This window comes from Periplaneta americana, chromosome 16, assembly GCF_040183065.1.
Source record: "Periplaneta americana isolate PAMFEO1 chromosome 16, P.americana_PAMFEO1_priV1, whole genome shotgun sequence".
Classification (NCBI taxonomy): Eukaryota; Metazoa; Arthropoda; class Insecta; order Blattodea; family Blattidae; genus Periplaneta; species Periplaneta americana.
The window spans coordinates 115,223,334-115,243,476 of NC_091132.1; the positions used below are offsets into that span (position 1 = coordinate 115,223,334).

The following is a 20,143-nucleotide window of genomic DNA, read 5'->3' on the forward strand; positions in this document are numbered from 1 at the left end:
ATACTACTTAAAAGAGCTTACAAGTATTTTTTTTGATTGCAAAATAGATGAGGACAGGAAACTGGCCCCTGAAATCTATCTTGCTCCATGTAATTCTATTAACTAGTTTGCTAAAAGGATCCCGTCATATGTCTCTTCCAGATCCAATGATATGCCGCGAACCTAAGGATCATTCAACAGACTATTACTTTATAGCAGCGGTGGCGAAAATGTAATCGTGCGCCGAGCCACTGTGTAACCTGCAACGTGCATAGCACTTATAGAGGGAGGCGGACACCTGAAGGGGAAGTGAAGCAACTGTCTGACTTATTAACGGATTTTCATTTTCCTTACGTCAAGCACTTAAATATAATTTTATACAGTACAAGGCTACAAACTAATGTTTAGTACGTGTAACGAAGACAGAAATGAACAATATCACAACCTAAAATTAACTGTCTTCAGAATGTCTGTACGACAAAGTTTCAAAATCAGAAATGATGTCCCTTACTGCCAGTCGTAGTTGATCACGAAGGTATTTGTCTGTCAGTCGTGATCTAAATTAGGTTTTTACTATTTTCATTGTTGAAAATAATTTTTCACAAACGTAGCGAACATGGCTTCAACAGAGCAAGCGAAAGAACGAAGCTTCGGATATTTATTTTTTGGCAAAGATTTGAAAAGTTCAACATTTGTCAAGTCCTTACATCTAGCTTTCATTGCAACATTACATTGTAAATATGTGCGTTTAAATTGAAGACCTAACCGCATTATTCGTACATCTGCTGGAAAAGGATCGAAATAATAATAATAATAATAATAATAATAATAATAATAATAATAATAATAATAATAACACTTAACCTTTTAATGTTTCATTAGTAACATGTAGTATAATGCCGTTTTATGTTATACAATCGTTTTCCTCGTAATACTTGTGAACAAATCATAAATTTAATATTCTCATCATATTGGCAGCAAAAAAATGCGTCCTCCCATCCTACTTGAAACTTCCGTTTTTGTAGAGGTACATGGTCTCGAGAGAGACATTGCGATGATACGCCACTCGCCGGTCAGAGACAAATACAAATGGAACGGAGTTTGACTCTAGTGAGCGAGAGGGAGGGGGTTGGGGAAGTTAGGAAGCAAGAGAAATGCACAGCTATCATTGCGAGCCACAATGTGCTCGTGAGTCGCATTTTCGCCACGGCTGTTATAAAGTGAAACATACATCGATATACTATACAAATTACATAAACAAATTTTATTACGTTTGTCATTAGTTAACTTCGAATTTTACCATACTAGTTAAAAGAGCTTACAAGTATTCTTTTCATTACAAAATAGATGAGGACAGGAAATTCGCCCCTGAAATCTGTCTTGCTCCATGTAATCCTATTAACTAGTTAGCTAAAAGGATCCCGTCGTATGCCTCTTTCAGTTCCAACTATATGCCGGGAACCTAAGGATCATTCAACAGACTGTTACTTTATAGGAACCACAGATGAGAAGATTACAGACAACTTGTCACTAGCTGATTCAGAGCTATAACGTGATGGGGTGTCATGTATCTCTCAAAATAACTTCTTGGATTCTCATCTATTTTTTCTTTCCTCAAAACCTTCGGGTAGTGAGCGACGAACATGGGGAGCGTTTTCATCAGGATTTTTCTGAAATGGAAAGGGTCTACACGACACTCAAAAGAGATGTTTTTGAAGCAGAGTATAGCTTAAAATGTATCTGACACATTTTAGGTAAGTAAATATGATCTTAGGTAAAATTTACAAGGTGTCAATACTAGAAAAGTATGAATTACATTTCATACCATTACTCAAAAAACCCGGGTGATAGAAAAATATTTAAAACAGGTTTGAAATCAGCACGAAAAATGCAATAAGAATCACCTATTCTTTATCTTTCGACAAACAATATGTTTAATTTTGTTGAACAGTATACTTAGGGCCTTTATGGGAATAGTATCTCATAAATAATGTCTTTTTAAGCAAAGTTTTATTCGGAATATATCCGAATACGAAATGTATAGCACTAAAGACAATTAAAGTTCTATGATCTTTACCTATCTTTCAGCCAGTGTCATGATCTCGTAGAGGTACCAGTTCGTGCTTTTGATATTAAAAATTTGTGAATACTCATTTCTACTGCTTCAGTGTTCTGAAAATTTCCTTCAGGAAGGAAATGGATCTTGGATCTAAACGAGTGGTAACCCGAAGTCGCAAGATCAAGGCTATATGCTGGACTGGTACGAGTTCGACTCCAACCATTTCCTTTGTGGGTTTGAGCAGTGTGGGAGTTTTTTGCCCTGTTTCAAGACAACTCTGTTTCAATTCAATAGTGTCGACCAGAGTGCTACATTGGAGTTAAATCGCTCGCTTGAACTCGGTCGAGTGTCGCACCCTCGAGTGAGATACGATCGGTCGTGATACGCTCGTAATAAATAGAAGCACAGTACAAGGTCATCTCACCGACATGTCTTATCTTGTATGGAAGGCGACAGATAAGATACACATATGTTTTGCTCACACGGTAAAAACAAGACTTTATTTTCTGCGTTTATGACGAACGTTTAATGGAACAGTCAATGGAACGTACCAAAACAGGAACATGAAGTTATAAATAAAATAGTATGAAAAACTTCGATATACAGTTATTATTGCTAATTAATAATTATTCAATATTTGATTCACCACATATATAATATGATAGCTCCATACATAGTGTTCCGCCTATATACTGCGACAATGTAGAAACGTTTTACAAAATATTATTGATATAGCAGTACATTAATAACAATATTAGTACGGGGATCACGTCACAGAAAATATAATAAAACGAATAATCATGCTGCACAACTGTTACAGACGCAAAGATTGATACACTAAATATTAGAGATTATTATTATTATTACTACTAGAAAACTTGATACGGTTCTTGCATTATCGTGATTGTGTTCTCCGTTTATAATAATTACATTTACATCCAATAACATCTATCAGATGTGGCAAAAACAAAATCACTCCTGTGGGGGGGGGGGGAACATTTACCTACAACATTTATATTACATTTTAAAGCAAGTTTTGTAGTTGTACTATGGAGAGGTTAGTTAAACACTGCAAAGTTTTGAAATGATAAACATCTATTATGTTACTACACAGTTCATCACTGTAACAAGAACGAATGTCTAACGCTCGGCTTATACCGTTCGAGGATTTATCGCTCGCGACAATTTTACCCATCATGCATGTGTTCTACCTATCGGATTATGCTATATACTACTTGGCGCTCGAGCGAAAACGTCCGAAGCAGACCTCTTGCCGACCACTTCTTCTGTTAAAAGTGAATAAATTTCTTCCAACTATTGAGAATTAAGTTCACCATCAGTAACATGTCCGTTTGAAATCAGCTGAAAATTAATTACCTTCATAATATTCCACTAGACACAAAATATTACTTTCCGTCAAATAGACTTCAGTTGGCAACATTCCTAGGAGATTGACGGGTATAGAACCACTGTTACTAGGGGTCAGAGTTGCGCTAATATATCCATTTGTCACCACATATGACAATTCTCTTGATAAATTTATCGTCCATGTGATTAGTGACAAGCTGACAACAAATACCCAAACCTCGCAGAGCTTGTTCTGGCGTCTCTTCATGAAGTCCAAATCTACAACTTCTGTATGATTTCCCGAGGATCTTGATGTTGCAATGTAGTACTTTATCTTTTGATAGGTATACCAATTTCTTTGAAAATTTAAAAGTGCTTTTTGATTAATTTTCTCCTAAAGTTCTAAGTGTTTTTTCGATACCTTGCGCCTTCCGATGTGTGGCAGAACAACATTGGAAAAACTTTGGCTGGCAAGAAATTTTATTTCAGATCTTCAACAATAGACCTAACTTTCATACTGCAGTTCTGGCTAAAGAAGTATTTTTTTCAGTTCTATTACTCGTACATTATAAAAAAGTTCTGTGTTTTATACAGGACCACAAACTGAAGCACATGGCAGATCTACAACAGAGTGTCGTATCCGACCCTGAAACTAAGCAGCAAATAAACAATCAGATTATTCAGTGGGAGGAGAACCTGGAACGACTGCATTGTGAACAGTTCCGACTGCGCTGCTACATGGCCAGCTTGCAAAGCGGAGAGCTGCCAAATCCAAAGGTGAGCGAAGTAGCGTATGAATATTAATCAAATGGCTGGTTCCTACATTGTGTTAACATGTTCCATTCCAGCCTTTTCACTAAGGCTTGTTTATTTTTATTCTCTTTTACTCCTTTATTTTTTCAATCCCTTCTTTTCTTCGTTTTGCTTTTCTTCCTTGTCTTCTTTCGTTCTCTTGACTTTCCTCTACCTATCGTCATCATTTCCTGCTCTTCCTTGCCCAATCTCTCCTTTCTCTTTATGATATACGTTGTTCTCTTCTCTTCTCTTCTCTTCTCTTCTCTTCTCTTCTCTTCTCTTCTCTTCTCTTCTCTTCTCTTCTCTTCTCTTCTTCCTTGTCGTTCTCTCTCTCTCTCTCTCTCTCTCTCTCTCTTACATCCGGAGGTTACATTTTTTTAGTATATGATTTTAACAAACTTGACATTCAGACCTTTTACATCCGTGCATTTTATAAATGCGCCAGACAATTTATTTCTGGTGCCATTTGTTTTATTGTTTTGGTTCTTTTTAAATACTACTTGGGGTCTGAGAACTTCTCACTTTCATGGTTTTTATTCATCACCTTGTTGAAACTGCATTTTTTTGCCTCGTTTTAACCGTGACAACGCTTTTTAGTTCTTTTAAGTATTCCGGTTATTGTATTGTGTTTGTGTTTAATAAAAGATTTTAGATAAGGGCGCAAATAGTCACAGTAGCTGACGCGCCCTTTTTAAACCCCACTGAGTAACTATCTCTCTCTCTCTCGCTTTCTCTCTCCCCCTTTTCCGTACCCTTAAACGTTCGCGTTCTCCTTCTAATTTTCTTGGTTCTCTTTCCTTATCCTGTCTCTTAACTTATTTGTTCATTTTCTTTTCTTCTTTGTCCTTTTCCTTTCCTTCCTCGTCTTTCTATTTTCCTTTTCTTCCTTCCCTCCTGTGTCCTCTTAACTTTTCCTTCTCCCTCTCCTTCCTCTTTTCAATGCCCTCTTTCTCAAATTTATCGTTTTCCTCCTCATTTTTCTATTTTATTGTCCACTTTCTCAACTTTTCTCGTTTTCCTCATCTTCTTTCTCTCCTTCATTGTCCGATTTCTCAACTTTCTCCTTTCGCCATTTTTTTCTTTTTCAATGTCCTATTTTTTAGCTTTATATTTTTCCCATTAATTTTTTCTCTTTCATTGTTCTCTTTCTCAACTTCTCTCGTTGTCCTCTTTTTCCATTCTTTCATTGTCCTTTTTCTGAACTTTCTCCTTTCCCTCCTAATCTTCCTTTCTTTCATTGTCCCTTTTCTCAAATTTCTCCTTTCTCTCCTCTTCTTTCTTGTCCCTTTTCTCAAATTTCTCCTTTCTCTCCTCTTCTTTCTTGTCCCTTTTCTCAAATTTCTCCTTTCTCTCCTCTTCTTTCTCTCTTTCATTGCCTTCTTCCTCAACTTTCTCGTTTTTCTCCTCTACTCTATTTCCTTCAATGCCCTCCTTTCGAGCATCCTCCTTCCTCTCCTCTTTCTTTCTTTCTTTCTTTCTCTTTCTCAACTTGTTTACCTTTTCTTCTTTTTGCCTTTCATTGTCTTTTCTCTCTTCGTCTTCTTTCCCATTTCCCTCGGTCTCTTTCTTAACTTTTGTGTTCTCTCCATCTTCGTCTCTAGATCTTTTTCTTTGTCTTTCCTCTGATCTTTATTGTTGTCTTTCTCTTTCCCTCGTCTTCTTCCTCGCCCCCCCCTGCTTCCTTTTCTTCTTTCCCATTCCCTACGTCGTCGTCTTCCTCCCCTTCTTCCGTTTTCCCCTTTCTGTCTTTTTTCTTATTCTTCTACCTCTTCCTCTAATAAGTCATATTTGCTTTCTTCTTCGTTTTCTTTTATTTCTGCTCCTCGTTCTACCTTTTCTACTTCTTCCATTCCTCTTATTTATATATTTTTCCGTCTGTAAAATAATGGACATCGTGTTGTTTTCGTCTAGAGTAGACCTGCATAATTCTTTGCTTTTCTATTTCTTGGCAAATTAATTTGTTACCATTTTAGTTTTACATTTGTTCCTAAAAGAGAAAATTTGAAAATATATGTAAAACCTATTGAAAGTAACATCACTTAGTCCATCGCTGTGGAGTAACGGTTAACATGTCTGACCGTGAAACGAGAGGACCTGGGTTCAAATCCTGGTTGGGACAAATTACTTGGTTAAGATTTTTCCCGAATTTTCCCTCAACCCATAAGACCAAATTCTAATTCTAATTCTAATTTATTCACAATTTACATTTGAAATTATACATATGAATTGATACTCGAAATGAGCATATGCTCGTGCTCGGGTACAGTCCAGTAGGTCTACACATATTTTACAGATATCAATAATAATGTTGATGATAGAAATAATAGTAACAATAATAATAATAATAATAATAATAATAATAATAATAATAATAATAATAATAATAATAATAGAATAACCGTGACGGAGATGATACAAAGATAGTAATACAAATTAATTCAATAATAATAATAATAATAATAATAATAATAATAATAATAATAGTGATAAAACAAAAATATTTACTATAATAAAATAAATACTAAGACATAAAATAAAATATAAAACCACTTAGCGAGAGTTAACACAATTTAAATAAGCATATAATAGCCAGGAAAAAAATGACGAACTCGAAAATCAACAGAAAAGTTCGTTGTAACGCAGACGACAGCAACCGCCGTATTGACAATGTGTTATGCATTAATGGTAGTAGGGGGGAGCAGAAGGTCTACGTAACTGCCGTTCTCTTCGAATCTTCTCATACAATCATGGGAAGTTAATGCTGAAAAACAAAGTGTCTACGAGTTAAACTGTTCATTATTACCAGGATAAATACAAATAATACTGAAATATATTAATCAAGTTTCAGTTATAGATCTCCCCTTTTGTGCAAGAGGTATTATCTCAAAATATTTTATGAATGGCGGGGAAAATATAAATTTCAAGAACTCTCTAGTGACAGAGATAGTAACAAGTACAATCAAGTGTATCTGTGGCGATGCTAAGAAATCATTTATTGGAGATATGCATTGTTATTAATTAAGAAAGTGATCTATTTATATTTATTACATTGTTTTATCTTATAGGTTACATGCATCAGATAAATACAATAAATTTTAGTAACATATAATGCTAGTAACACTTAAAATAATAATAAAATGCTGGGTAACTTTCGGTGTTGGATCCTGAACTCATTTCGCTCGCATTATCACCTTCATTTCATTCACACGCTATATAACCATAGTAGTTGCAAAAGCGTAGTAAAATAACCAATACAAAACATCACTTAACCAGGGGCGGCTTGTGGGGTAGTGCCAGTGTGCCATGGCACCGCCAATGAAATAAACAAAAAATAATATCCTAAAAAGCAGTTGCAGTAGTTTATTTCTACACTTTTATTCGTATTTCATCTGAACGAGCGCGCGCACAGATCGGGACGCACTCTTGCAGCGTTTTTCCGAACTTTGGAGCCACTTCTGTGTGGCACTGCCTACGTCCATATACCACTGTACAAAAGGCTACTGATTCTAGTTTATATGCATTTCTTATGGCAGACTTTGAGCCGAATTCAGTTTGACTCAGTAGTTAATATTCCGCCCGCTAGAGCACAATAATGCAGAAATTTCGCTAGATGGCAGGGTTGTTGGAGACGTTAGGAAGGGAACCATGAACCGCAGACTTGCACGAATACACAAGTTAAAGTTCCGCGCCAAATGTTAATGTAATGTTGCCAATTCAAAACTAATGCACATAACTTGGATTTGAATGTGTAAAGTATTATCCGTTTAACTATATTGAATGCAGAGATAGTCATGGTTCTTTTTAGAAAGATAAATATTTTTTCATATTATGTAAAACTGTTTGTTAATGTTGTGTAATATTTGTTTTATTTTGCGGCAACTAAATATCGTTACACTGTTGCTGTAGTATTGATGCTTCTGTTAACGATACATGAGATCTGTGCAGGACATGAACATGTGTTATTCAGGTCGCTGCCTTAGATTCATCGGCCTGTTAAATAAAGTGCAAACGTGTTCGTTTATTATCTATATCACTGTTTATCTCGTGTGTTTTTGCCAGTAATTTTATTAGTTATAAAATTTATTTGTTTTTGACTAACAATACTGTGAAAGTTTTGCATTATCTGTATCTGTAAATTTCGTTATTAGTTTCGGAAATGTTATTGTAACTGTTACTAGATGCATTATTAATTATACACCTGGTAAAATAGCTGGTTTAATTAATTTGTTTTATTTAACATAATGTAAACGTGAGCTGCGATTATCAGTTTCACTAGGGTAATTTGCGTAAAACCTTTTTTTTTTTTTTCATTTTTGGCACCACCACCAGAATGCCTCACCGGCCGCCACTGCACTTAACTAACATTGCAATTATATGGTTTATTTGTGATTGTTTCAGAGCCTTCTGACTCACGTATCACGTGCTACAAAGAACACACTGAACAAGTTGGGGGTGTTCACAGTATCCTCATTTCACGCCTTCATCTGCGCTCGAAGCCCCTCTCTTCTGAACAATCTGCTGGCAGGTCGTGGTGCCACCAAGCGGAGACCTCCTATGCTTTCCCGCTCCAATTCTGGTTCTAGTCGACGTTCGCTCCAGATGACATCTCGCGAGGAGAGTGAAAAGACTGTCAAAGTATCTCTGCCTGATAATCAGGTATTGGAAGGAAAAATAATATCCTTATCATTTAAACTCTATATTTATAAAGTCAGAATTTATTTCTTTATTCGAAATCATTACTAAACTCAAAACAGAGCAAAAACTGATAAATTAGAATTTTAAGACATTTTCAGCAGTTTCACAAAAGATTTATTTCATTTTATAAACTAAGTGAAAATCACTTCTTAAATTTTTCGCATATAATAATTATTTTGGACAGTATTTTATCTGCATGCAAACTAAAAACCTTTTTTAATTTTCATTTAACTCCAGAACATGTTTTTATTTAAACTAAATGTTTAAAATGGTCAACTTGACACTTCTTGCCCCTTCATAAATTCACAATCCCTAGATGTCAATTTTGTTGTTTTTAAATCACCCAACCTGAGAGATATCAACACCAGAGCCAAGAAACTTTCTTCTTGCAATCAAAGGTAAGTAAAAAGGTATAATAATATTTTAACTTGAAAACTAAAACTCTCTTACAGAATTAATTCAGTCATGTGTACAAAAGAATGAATTTCATCGTAACTGTTACAAGTTAACAAAACGAAGCAACATTTTTATGCAAGTGAATGTGCATAATATATTTTTAAATTTCACAAAATATTTTCGGCAAGTATAAGGTATATAAACGGAATTACTTGTTACGTCTGAATAAAAGCATAAAGAGCAAAGTTCAAGTCATAAAAGCAGTCGGTAACTTCCAAGTAACTGTTGTCAATGGGAGTGGCGGGAATGATCCATAAGTGTCCGAATCCATACTATGGTGAGAGGAGGGGGACCGGTCCAGTGCCACATGGAAGGGTGAGGGATTCCCCAAATCATCACAGCGTTGCCAACTGACAACCGCCATCAGACCTGTCCCAAAATAAATACACATATTTAGACTCTGTATATTTGTTGTTATAACAATGTTGTTATTATTATTATTATTATTATTATTATTATTATTATTATTATTATTATTATTGTTATTGTTATTGTTATTATTATTATTATTATTATTATTATTATTATTATTATTATTATTATTATTATTTAAAATTAAAATAAGATGGGAAAACATTATTTCCAATGAAGACGTTAAAGACTCGACAGAATTTGGGTTGCATCTCTGTACTTCTATTCTAGTTCAATCCTTAGATGTTTCTTTTAGAACATATAGATCGATTTCAGCTTGTAGCCTTGTAGGAAGAGCCCAGTGAACTAACCACTGCTGTTCTGTTGGAAGAGTTACGATAACACTCTCCTTCGTTGTTCATTTGTTCACGCTTTGCGCTTATATCATTATTGTCAGACATAGCGATGAAACATAGTAGGCCATGCGTGTGCAATATGCCAGCTGCATTTTCTAAATTAAAAGGAAAATCATTACATAGCCAAAGCCAAGAAATTATTACTGATGTTTATGAATTGTGTTCTCCAAGATTCATAACAAAGGTTCAGGAAGTACAATAACGAGATTCGGAAGCAACAGAAGTCTTATATGTTCGATTTCAAGAGCATTACATAACCGAAAGAAGCACGTTGAAATAAGACTATCATTCGATACGTCAGGCAAGACAAAAAGAATAACGGAAATAGATAATTCTCATAAATGTGCTATTCGATGTACTATTCATAATACTTACAAATAGGACGTAACTTAACAGTTCCAACAGAAAAAAAAAAACTACAACTAAAGTTGAAAGACACATTTAGGTTTCAAGGTAGTGTCAGTAGCTTTATGAAACTATTATAAAAGATCTTGGTTTGAAGTGAAAGGAAACTAGATGTAATAGGAAATCATCATATACTACACCAATGGATTGGACTGACGTTAGTAATGCTGATTGTTAGTCTCTATATCCATATTTGAAGAAGAATGTATCATTTGTTTTTTCGGAAGGAAAGAATGGTTTCACTCCAAAAGACCTGCGTATCTACAGATCGAAACAAAAAAAAACTGAAAATGTTCGTTATGAAATTAATTTAAAAAAATACGGTATTTAAAATGACTTGTAACTAGGTTAACACCATATTTACATCTCAACTTTGTCCTGGTTGTCGATAATGTTATCAGTCACAACATTCAAATACATAAACCGCCTACACCTAATTCTCTAATGAAGGATATGAAAGCCTGACTGAAAAAATTACATCCGTTTTAACAGCAAAGCTACAAAAACAAAATTGTGTGATATAATGAAAGCAAATAAGCAAGGAAGAAAAACATATTGCATCAAATATCATCAGAACACGGTCATAATCCTCTACGTCTTCCACCATATCAGCCAGATGAACCCAATGAATTAATCTGAACGAATGTTAGGAAATAGGAACACCAGCCTCATAGGCTATTTATTTGGATGAATGTTGAGACCGGATAGAAAATAGGAATAGCAGTTTAAGCGTCATCGAACAACTGTGTCTCCGGAGATTTGAAAAAAATCTAGTCTGGGGAGCGTGGGGGCCATATATTTTAAGAAATGATATGTTCTCTAAAACGTTGTAGAGATCTGTCAGCTGTGTGTGCAGTGGCATTGTCTTGTTGGAATCATGAATACTTGGCTATTTCATCTTCAAGCTGAAAAATGAAATCATACAGAATTTCAAAGCAATAACGTTCACTGTTTATCGTTTCAATAAACAAAATAACTTCAAGTTTCCGATCATACATTGGCGTAACGTATAAACTGTAAGGGTTATCGCCCGACCATAATCGTGTGTTCTGTGAATTGATGTAGCCGAAAAGGTGAGACCAGACCTTTTCCGTGTAAAAAGAAACATCAAGCACATTAATACTTCTTTGTCACATTACATTACCTTAATCCTCTTTCGTGGTCAGCCGCTTTCAGTTCTTGTACTGCCGTTACTTTATACGATAAGAATTTTCATTGTTTTCGAACAGCTTCATACTCTATTGCAAGACAGCTACTTGTATGTTGTGCCAACTTACATAATGATTTTATGGTCCTCTGAATCACAGAGCCATAAATATCCTCCTACTTCAGCTAGTCTCGCACTCCGTTCATCGTCCTGCACTGAGCTAGTTTCACGGAATTTATCGGTTACCAGACATAAAGTCTAGGATTATAATGTCCATTCGTCAAAATGTCCATGGAATAATGTCCACGTTGAAAATGTCCGTGTTAAATCGTCCAGAGTCAAAATGTCCATACTGCCCGTGCCTCACTTCCTGAGCTGTTTCTTTGCGGGGCGAGACGCAGAGGGGGTGAGTGGGCGGTCCTGGGTACCGCATGTACCTACTACCCTACGTTCAACACATCGGCCTTTCCAGGATTCCTTTCGTCAGCTATGGAGCAATATCAGCCATGGACAAGCGAATGTATAGGCTGTCCCCTCACAAAACAAATTATGTCCTACTCATCAATTCCTGTAACTAAACACTAATACCAGTGGTAGACTACAGTCTCTACTTGAGATTATCGACCTAATCGCGATTACGGTTGTCACGTGTACACATCCGTAAACTCTTTCCTCTGTGGCAGTGTTTTTCAAACGTTTTTTCATCGCGAAACCCCTTTTAATCTAAAGTGTAATTGCGGAATCCTTGTAATATTTTATTAGTATTTAATAGTTAACAGACAAGTGAGAGCTAGTATCTCAATAATTCTGTTCAGTGGGACGAATGTATTTGTTTTTTAAGCCTGCAATCTGGTTTTATGGCGGAAAGTTGTAGTCCCATTTATGCTATACTTCTGCATTTTGTCTTTTCGGTATTTTGTTTTTGTGGACACATACGCAGAGAATGCAGTGATGAAAGTGATAAGTATTATGGGTATTTTCCGTTTTAGACGTTTATTAGGCCTAAACATATTGTTATTACGCATATTATTGTAATATTATTATTACTCATATTCTTGTAATATTATCATCATCATCATCATCATCATCATCATCAGTTGTTTCATGTTATTATTGATTCATATTTTCGTAAAATTTCTATATATTTCTATAGTATCCACTAAGTATAAAATAGCCACCGGTGCAGCCCAGTCGGCTAAGGCGCTTGCCTATCGATCCAGAGTTGCGCTCGAGCGCGGATTCGATTGCCTCTTGGGCTGATTACCTGGTTCGATTTTTTCCCCGAGGTTTTCTCCAACCGTAAGGCGAATGTCATGTAATCTTTGGCGAATCCCCGACCTCATTTCGCCAAATACCATTTCGCTACCATCAATCCCATCGATGCAAAATAACCTTGTAGTTGATACAATGTCGTTAAATAACCAATTTTAAAAAGTATAAAATAAAATTTAAAATCATATAGGGCTCACGGAACCCCGGAACATACTTTGAGAAATGCTGCTCTATGGCAATTCAGCAATAATTGTCCAGACTGAACGAAGAGTGGCCTAGTGTGTACTTACATCGCTATCGCCACCGGAGATAATAGCGATAGTGGTAACCACGATTAGAGTATCCAGTATTATAAACAGTAAAGGCCCCTGCAATGGCATTGGATGTTTTCCGCATATGTAATATGCTGCCGTGCCGCACACTGCAACTGTCGCGCCGGACCGAGCAGACCTAAGAGGCGTGGTTATAAGCACTAGGGAACTCTCGGTTCAGGACGTGAGACACGGGCAGTAGTTCTATAATGTCCGCTTCACTCTGATGTTCAGAGTCAAAATGTCTACAGTTCTATAATGTTCACTTCACTCTGATGTCCAGAGTCAAAATGTCCATAGCTCTATAATATACACTATATCCATTGTTCAAGGTAGTTATAGTAATCTATGTAAAAATTTTCAAGTACAGAACTAACCAGAACTGAAATTTTTAAAGATGGAACGAAATCCTTAGTTAGTGCATCACAGAAGGGTAAGCCACTTCTTTCTTTTCGTGGGTACCTGTACAAACATCATGACCTTAATAGAGATAGGACAAAAATATATCGGCGATGCAGGGAAAGGAAAATGTGTAATATTACAATGATAACTAACAGCAACCTGGATAACATTCGGGTTTTGCGGGATGGCACAGATAAGCATTTACATAGTGCCGATGAAGCAGGTATAGAAGTAAACTGCATCTTGAACCGTGTTAAGGCAAGAGCAAGAGCGTTGGCTGTATATCATCCATCCATTTGACGATTTATACAGTGCCTAAAGCGTGAAGAAAATGAAATTTGAACACAAATATTACAAGCAAGAGGGGGGCGTACACAAATTAAAGAGGCGGTGAATAAAACGTATTTGACGAATCAAAGACAAATTCTCCAGATTGTGAGAAACTACAAGAGGTACAAAGAAAATGGAGAAATTCTCATATAGCTACCTTAAAAGTGTTGGTTACCATCTTAAAAGTGGGGCTCCGGTTCCCGATGATTAATAACTTATTTGTACGAGTTATGGAATAAAATTTATTGTGTTCTATTCAAGCAGAATTTTCTTTTGAACTTGGACGTTTGACACTATGGACATTTTCACCTTACGAACGTTTTATCATATGGGCTTTCTGTCGTATGGACATTTAGTACATGGACATTTTCACCGTATGGACATTTTGACCTAATGGAGGTTTTATCATATCGTCACGTGAATGCAAGAACTAGGTGACTCGAAATTTGCGTTTTTTAGTTACCTCTTTTATAGCATAGCAAAAATCGCACAAAATGTAATGCAAGAACTAGATAACTGATCGAACGATACCAGCGACTTCTATTTTCCAATATAATAAATAGGTAAAAGAAAACGAGACATATTCCCTAGTGCAATAAATAAGTAAATAGGCAATGTCACAAAATGTGAAAAATCAAGTTACCTAGTTCTTGGATTCAGGTGACGATATGGACGTTCTGTAGTATGGACTATATACGGTGGAAGCAATTTATCGATAATTGCACAAACTGCATTACGATGTGGAACTGGTGTTCTTGGAAATTTGTCAGAAAATTTCTGCAGCACTGTTTCCATTTAGGCCTTCCCTAAACGCATAATCGACAAGAAAAGCACATTCTTCCCGGGAAATAACCATGGCGTCTACTCGATGAAACTCAGCGACTGCGACAATTATTGTAGGGTTACCAACTGATAAAGTTCAAAATATATCTTTTTTTCAGGAATCAATGTGCTTGTGGCTTTGGAATTGTACGAGGGATGATCTAGAAAGACTGAGACTGATTTTTCCACCGTAGCTTCCTTCATAGTCCCATGCTTGTACCTAGAATATTTGAAAAGAGCGGGGTTTTATGTATAGGTAGTGTCCATAGGCGGCAGCACTGTCGTACTGGTCGATTGTTGTAATGCTCTGTATTGTAGATACTGCTTGCATTCACATACGACAAAATGGAGGTGACGCGAGAGGAGCAGTATGAATCGATAAAATTCTGTTTTCGCTTAAAGCACACAGCCTCAGAAACTTTATGAAAAGCTGCAGTAAGCATACTGTGAAGATGCACTGCATCTTGCAACAGTGTTTAGGTAGTTCAAGGACTTCAAAGAAGGACGAGTTTCCTGCGTTAAGCAAGGTGGGCTTGGTACTTCGTCCTCTGCTGTGATAGAAGTCAACATCAATATAGCTGGTGTGATTGTCCGTGAGGATCGGTGGATAATATTGTGTAAACTAGAGACGGGAAAAGTTATTTTCTCGTAACAGTTCCAACTGTCCAGTTCCTTGAAAATACTAGGTTCCAAATAACAGTGCCATAATATACTCGTATAACTACACAAGTACATAGTGGTATTTTGGATGAATGTTAGCTACTTATGTCCCGCCCACTATAGGAGAATAGGCCAGTTTTACACTAATCCTAAACATATTTAGTATACCTTGTTGCTTGTGGGCCATCCCAAACCCCGACCTCCACCCAGAAGAGCGCCAGTCCTTATATACCCGTCAGTCAAGGCCTTCTGACAAATAAAAGCAATTGACAATAGATATCTCAGTCATGACAACCTCATAAAATATCCTATCAATTGAATAATCGATTTTGCTACGTACAACATAATTATATTATATTATATTATTACCCATTTCAGCGAGTACTGACGACACTGCAAAATACGACAATTTGGTCCAGGCAGCATTCCCTTTTGACACAAGGATGATTTATGTAACATGTTTCTAAATGAGTCTTTTAAATACCGGTACATTCCTTAATATAATTTGGTCTAGGGAGCATTCTCTTTTGGCACAAGGATGATTTATGTAACATGTTTCTAAATTAATCTTTTAAATACCGGTACATTCTTTAATAAATCACTGAAAAACAAATGTGAATATAGGTATGTGGAGTGAGTACGAAATTATTATTATTTTTTGGCGCATCATTTTTACGTAAATAACGACAAATAAAAACTAACATGCCAGATATTTTAAGATATACAGGAAACAAGCATGAATATTATTCACCATTCTTAAAGATCTTGGGATAGAAAAAAAACGTATGGAATAGAAATTACATACAATTAATGTACGTTTAGTAAACAATAAGCAAACCATCTTTGATTAATCATTTCAAAACAACGTGAATATAGCGTAGATTGTGTAGGAAAATAATTTCTTATATGTTGCTCCCAATGTGCATCATTGTTAACTTATGAAAACAAATGAAAATTAACATGGCATATAAACACTATTTGAAGAAAGATAGGAGATATTAAGTAATATTCAGCGTTCTTAATGATCTTTGGATGGAAAATAACAATGAAATATGTATAAAATAGAAATTACATACAGGTGAGCATATAAAAAAATAATAAGTAGAATCATATCTGATTAATAAGCTCAAATTACTCCAGGTTTAGTGTAAGAGTGGTCTATATCTAACGATGTCTCCCAGCAAATTACTTGGTTCATAAAAACAAAAAATCATGTTAGAAGATTGAATTTGTGTATTTTCTCTGAAACTTTCCAAATATTTGTAGGCAGTATTTTACATTAGATTGCCGAAAATTGGTTTATAGCGCAGCATTGGCAGTGATAAAAGTGTGACCGTATTTTGTAACATGTACCACAATAACATGTACGGAAGACTAGTTTGATAGAACAGTGGTATTTCGGAACATGGACGTACGAGTAGTTGATATTTTGACACTAAATGATCACATAGCCTACTTCCCTGTACCCATGTGATGCAGAATGATGTCGTAATGAACTGAGATGTGAATTCGTGGAAAAGAAATGTTTTCTACTACCAAACTGAATTCGTAGATCAGGTTTGTTCGAAGCAGCAAATTTGGAACAGATGCATTGTAGGGGCCACCCATCACACATTATACACAAAAAAGGTCACTGGAAGTAATGGTGTGATTAGCGTTTTTAGCATTCGATATTCGATAAGCATTAAATGCTACCAAATTAAAAAATTAAACAGTTTGTTACTACTGATGTGATTTTAGTTACTTTTTATTATATTTTTGGTCCAGGGAAAATATATTTTACTATTACTGCCGTTATTTCCATTTTGAAGTAGGCTACAAGTCAACAATGTAAAACTGACTATTAATTTAGAAGTTGGCAACATATTTTATGTCTATTATAACAACAATACGTATCGATAGTAGCATTCATATCATTCAGCCAATAAGGAGATTGTAATTTTAAATTATTTGTAAATTGGTCACGAAATCGAAGTGGATGCCAATGATAAATAAAATCTAACCTATGCTTCCTCTTCTGCCCAGTTCAAGTTCACAATGGTGTTCAATTTCTCGAAAAATTAATAATAAAAAGCTATGATAATTTCGGTCGTGCTAAAATTCATAATACCGTCATTAATAGTAATAATCTCATTGTAATGTAACAAGTAATTTACAACATTTATATTTTTGTAGCTAAATAAAAAATCGTCAACATTCTCTGCTGTCTCACTAAGTTTACAATAGCCTACAGTCATGTTTCAAGAGAAGTTAGCTTAATTTCAAGAATTGGTAATGAAACTAAAAATGTAAAATATTTGTAAATAAATCTTGGCCTATATATTTTCATCTCCCTTGATGAAATTCACAATATATTTACTATACTGTAATATAGGCATTATGTTAATAATTGTTTTATAGAATCCTATATTCGGTAACATCGGTTTTAAGATAATTTGTACATGTTTTAAAAGAAGTTCTTCATATCTTTATTATTTATCTTTTATCTTTCTAACGTTTCTTTCAGTGTGGCGAAAAGATTTCCACTTCAGTTTCCAATAGAACAAAAGATGTTCCGTTCTGTGGAACAGACGTTGTTATGATGTAGTTCCAAAGTGAAGCGAGTATTTTGTATTAGCTCAGAACAACACTGTTATTTTGTAACGTAGTATTCCAAGTTGCTGTTACTTTTTGAAACTGTTCCAAAATAACTGTTACGTTATTTTTCCCCACCTCTAAAGGCTCGTCTCCACTATTAAACATTTAACAACAACTTGTTAAATGTTAAATTATTTACCGTTAACATTCCAACATGTTGATTGAATATTTTAATGCTAATTTCATTTAACACTTTGTTCACACTGCTAAACATGTTAAACTTGACTTTCTTTGCGTAGTCAACCATAAACAGTCTATGAGATTTTAATGTAGATAGTGTCTTATTTTTCAAACCTTGGACAATGGACTCAGATGATGATTTGACTTTTGTAATTGCCTCTATTGTTTGTTACGAGGCCTTGAAAAGGAAGAAAATGAGAATGTGGGTGCAGCAATATCTTAGTAAAAGACATTATGCAGAAGACATTCTAAACGAGCTTAAAGTTGAAGATCGATTTGGATTCAAAAACTTGCTGAGAATGTCAGAACACGATTTTAATATAGCGCTGCAAAAATACTTCCTATCACATGAAAGAAAGACACAATTTAAGAGCAGCCATTTCATGTCAGTTAAAAAAATTACAGCGCGATTGATTGACTACGACATGATAGATGTTAAAGGAGCGAGTAATATCGTGTAATTATTCTTTCCGAAGTTTTACGAACGTTAACATACATCACCAAGTACGACCATTACTGATGTCAACATAGCATTAACGTTTAGCATACGACGAGATTGCGAAAACTCTATTGTATTCTCGAGAACAATTAAATAATAATTCCAGTTCTCTAAAACAGTCGGCCTTCTTCGTTTTGTATCTGTATTCTTTTGCAAATATATCCCACAAAAAAGAGCTTTCCATCAGTGCATTAATTTTATTCTAACGTATTTTCTTTCATCCATTCCATTACTTCGAACAACTTACAGCCAACACCAAGGACCAATGATAGTATAAAAATGATCAATATACGCGCCACAAAATCGGAAGTTAGTTGTTGCTATGGAAACTGTACGAACTTTGCCGAACTGTACCGATGCTGCACGAGCAAATGAATTCACTTGACATGTTTTCCATTGCTGCTGGAAAACACGCCAACATGTTAAAAGTGTTAACTTCAACATACTCAGTCAACATTTTAAGTCAATTGAGACTTGAAATGTCCATATACATGTTAAATTCAACATGTTATATTTAACATGATGTTGTTAAATGTTTAATAGTGGAGACGAGTCTTAATGTAAACTCGCTGAAATATTACGAATTGCATATGGCAGTGTCTTTACAATTACGCATGATCATCTCCACATGACCCTGTTTGTGCCCGTTGGGTGCCAAGTCTGTTGACTCCTAAACAGAAGACTGTGCGATTGGAAACATCCCGTGACGTGCTACGTCTCTTTGCTGGTAGAGGGGACGCTTTTCTGGAATCAATTATCACCAGTGATGAGTCATGGCTGCATAATTATGATCCTGAAGGAAAACAAACCAGTACAGTGTGGAAATCGCCAGATTCGCTATCACCAAAAAAAAAAAAAAAAGCGAGAGTTATTCCATCTGCAGGAAGGTGATGGTGATGACGTTTCTTGACTGTAAGGAAATGATTTACCAGCAAACAGTTCTCCTCATACTTCTGTTAAAATATTGGCGACACTGAAAAAGCACATTGCAAAGAAACGACCACAACTTCATCGGATGGTTGGAGACTGCATCATGACAACGCACGACCTCACAGCGCGAATCAAGTCATGCAACGTAACTTGTATATCACATCAGTCTTATAGCCCCGATCTCGCTCCCTGTGACTTTTTTATTCCCGTCACTAAAGGAAAAGCTCCGAGGCATTCGATTTAAGATGTCTAAAGGCCGTATTCATAAACGAGACTTTGGATGAAGACTTCCCAAAGTCGACTTTCGTAGTAAAGTTTAACTTTGTTAAAAGTCCTATTCATAGATAATACTTCTGAGACTTTGACTTTGGTAAGTCGAGATTTGACGATCTTGTTCTAATTTTGGCAATCAAAATCACTGCTTTCTAAACGAATTAAATTAATAGATAG

General features: G+C 35.5%; 1 protein-coding gene across 4 annotated transcripts in view; it reads left to right on the forward strand.

Moving 5' to 3' along the window:
* Positions 1-20,143, forward strand: part of sif (still life) — a 727,300-nt gene that overhangs the window by 550,518 nt on the left and 156,639 nt on the right. For all 4 annotated transcript variants that reach the window (XM_069812852.1, XM_069812854.1, XM_069812855.1 and 1 more), the window contains 2 exons: positions 3,980-4,162; positions 8,579-8,836. In XM_069812852.1, the coding sequence (XP_069668953.1) occupies positions 3,980-4,162; positions 8,579-8,836 (441 nt within the window). The remainder of the gene's footprint in view (positions 1-3,979; positions 4,163-8,578; positions 8,837-20,143) is intronic.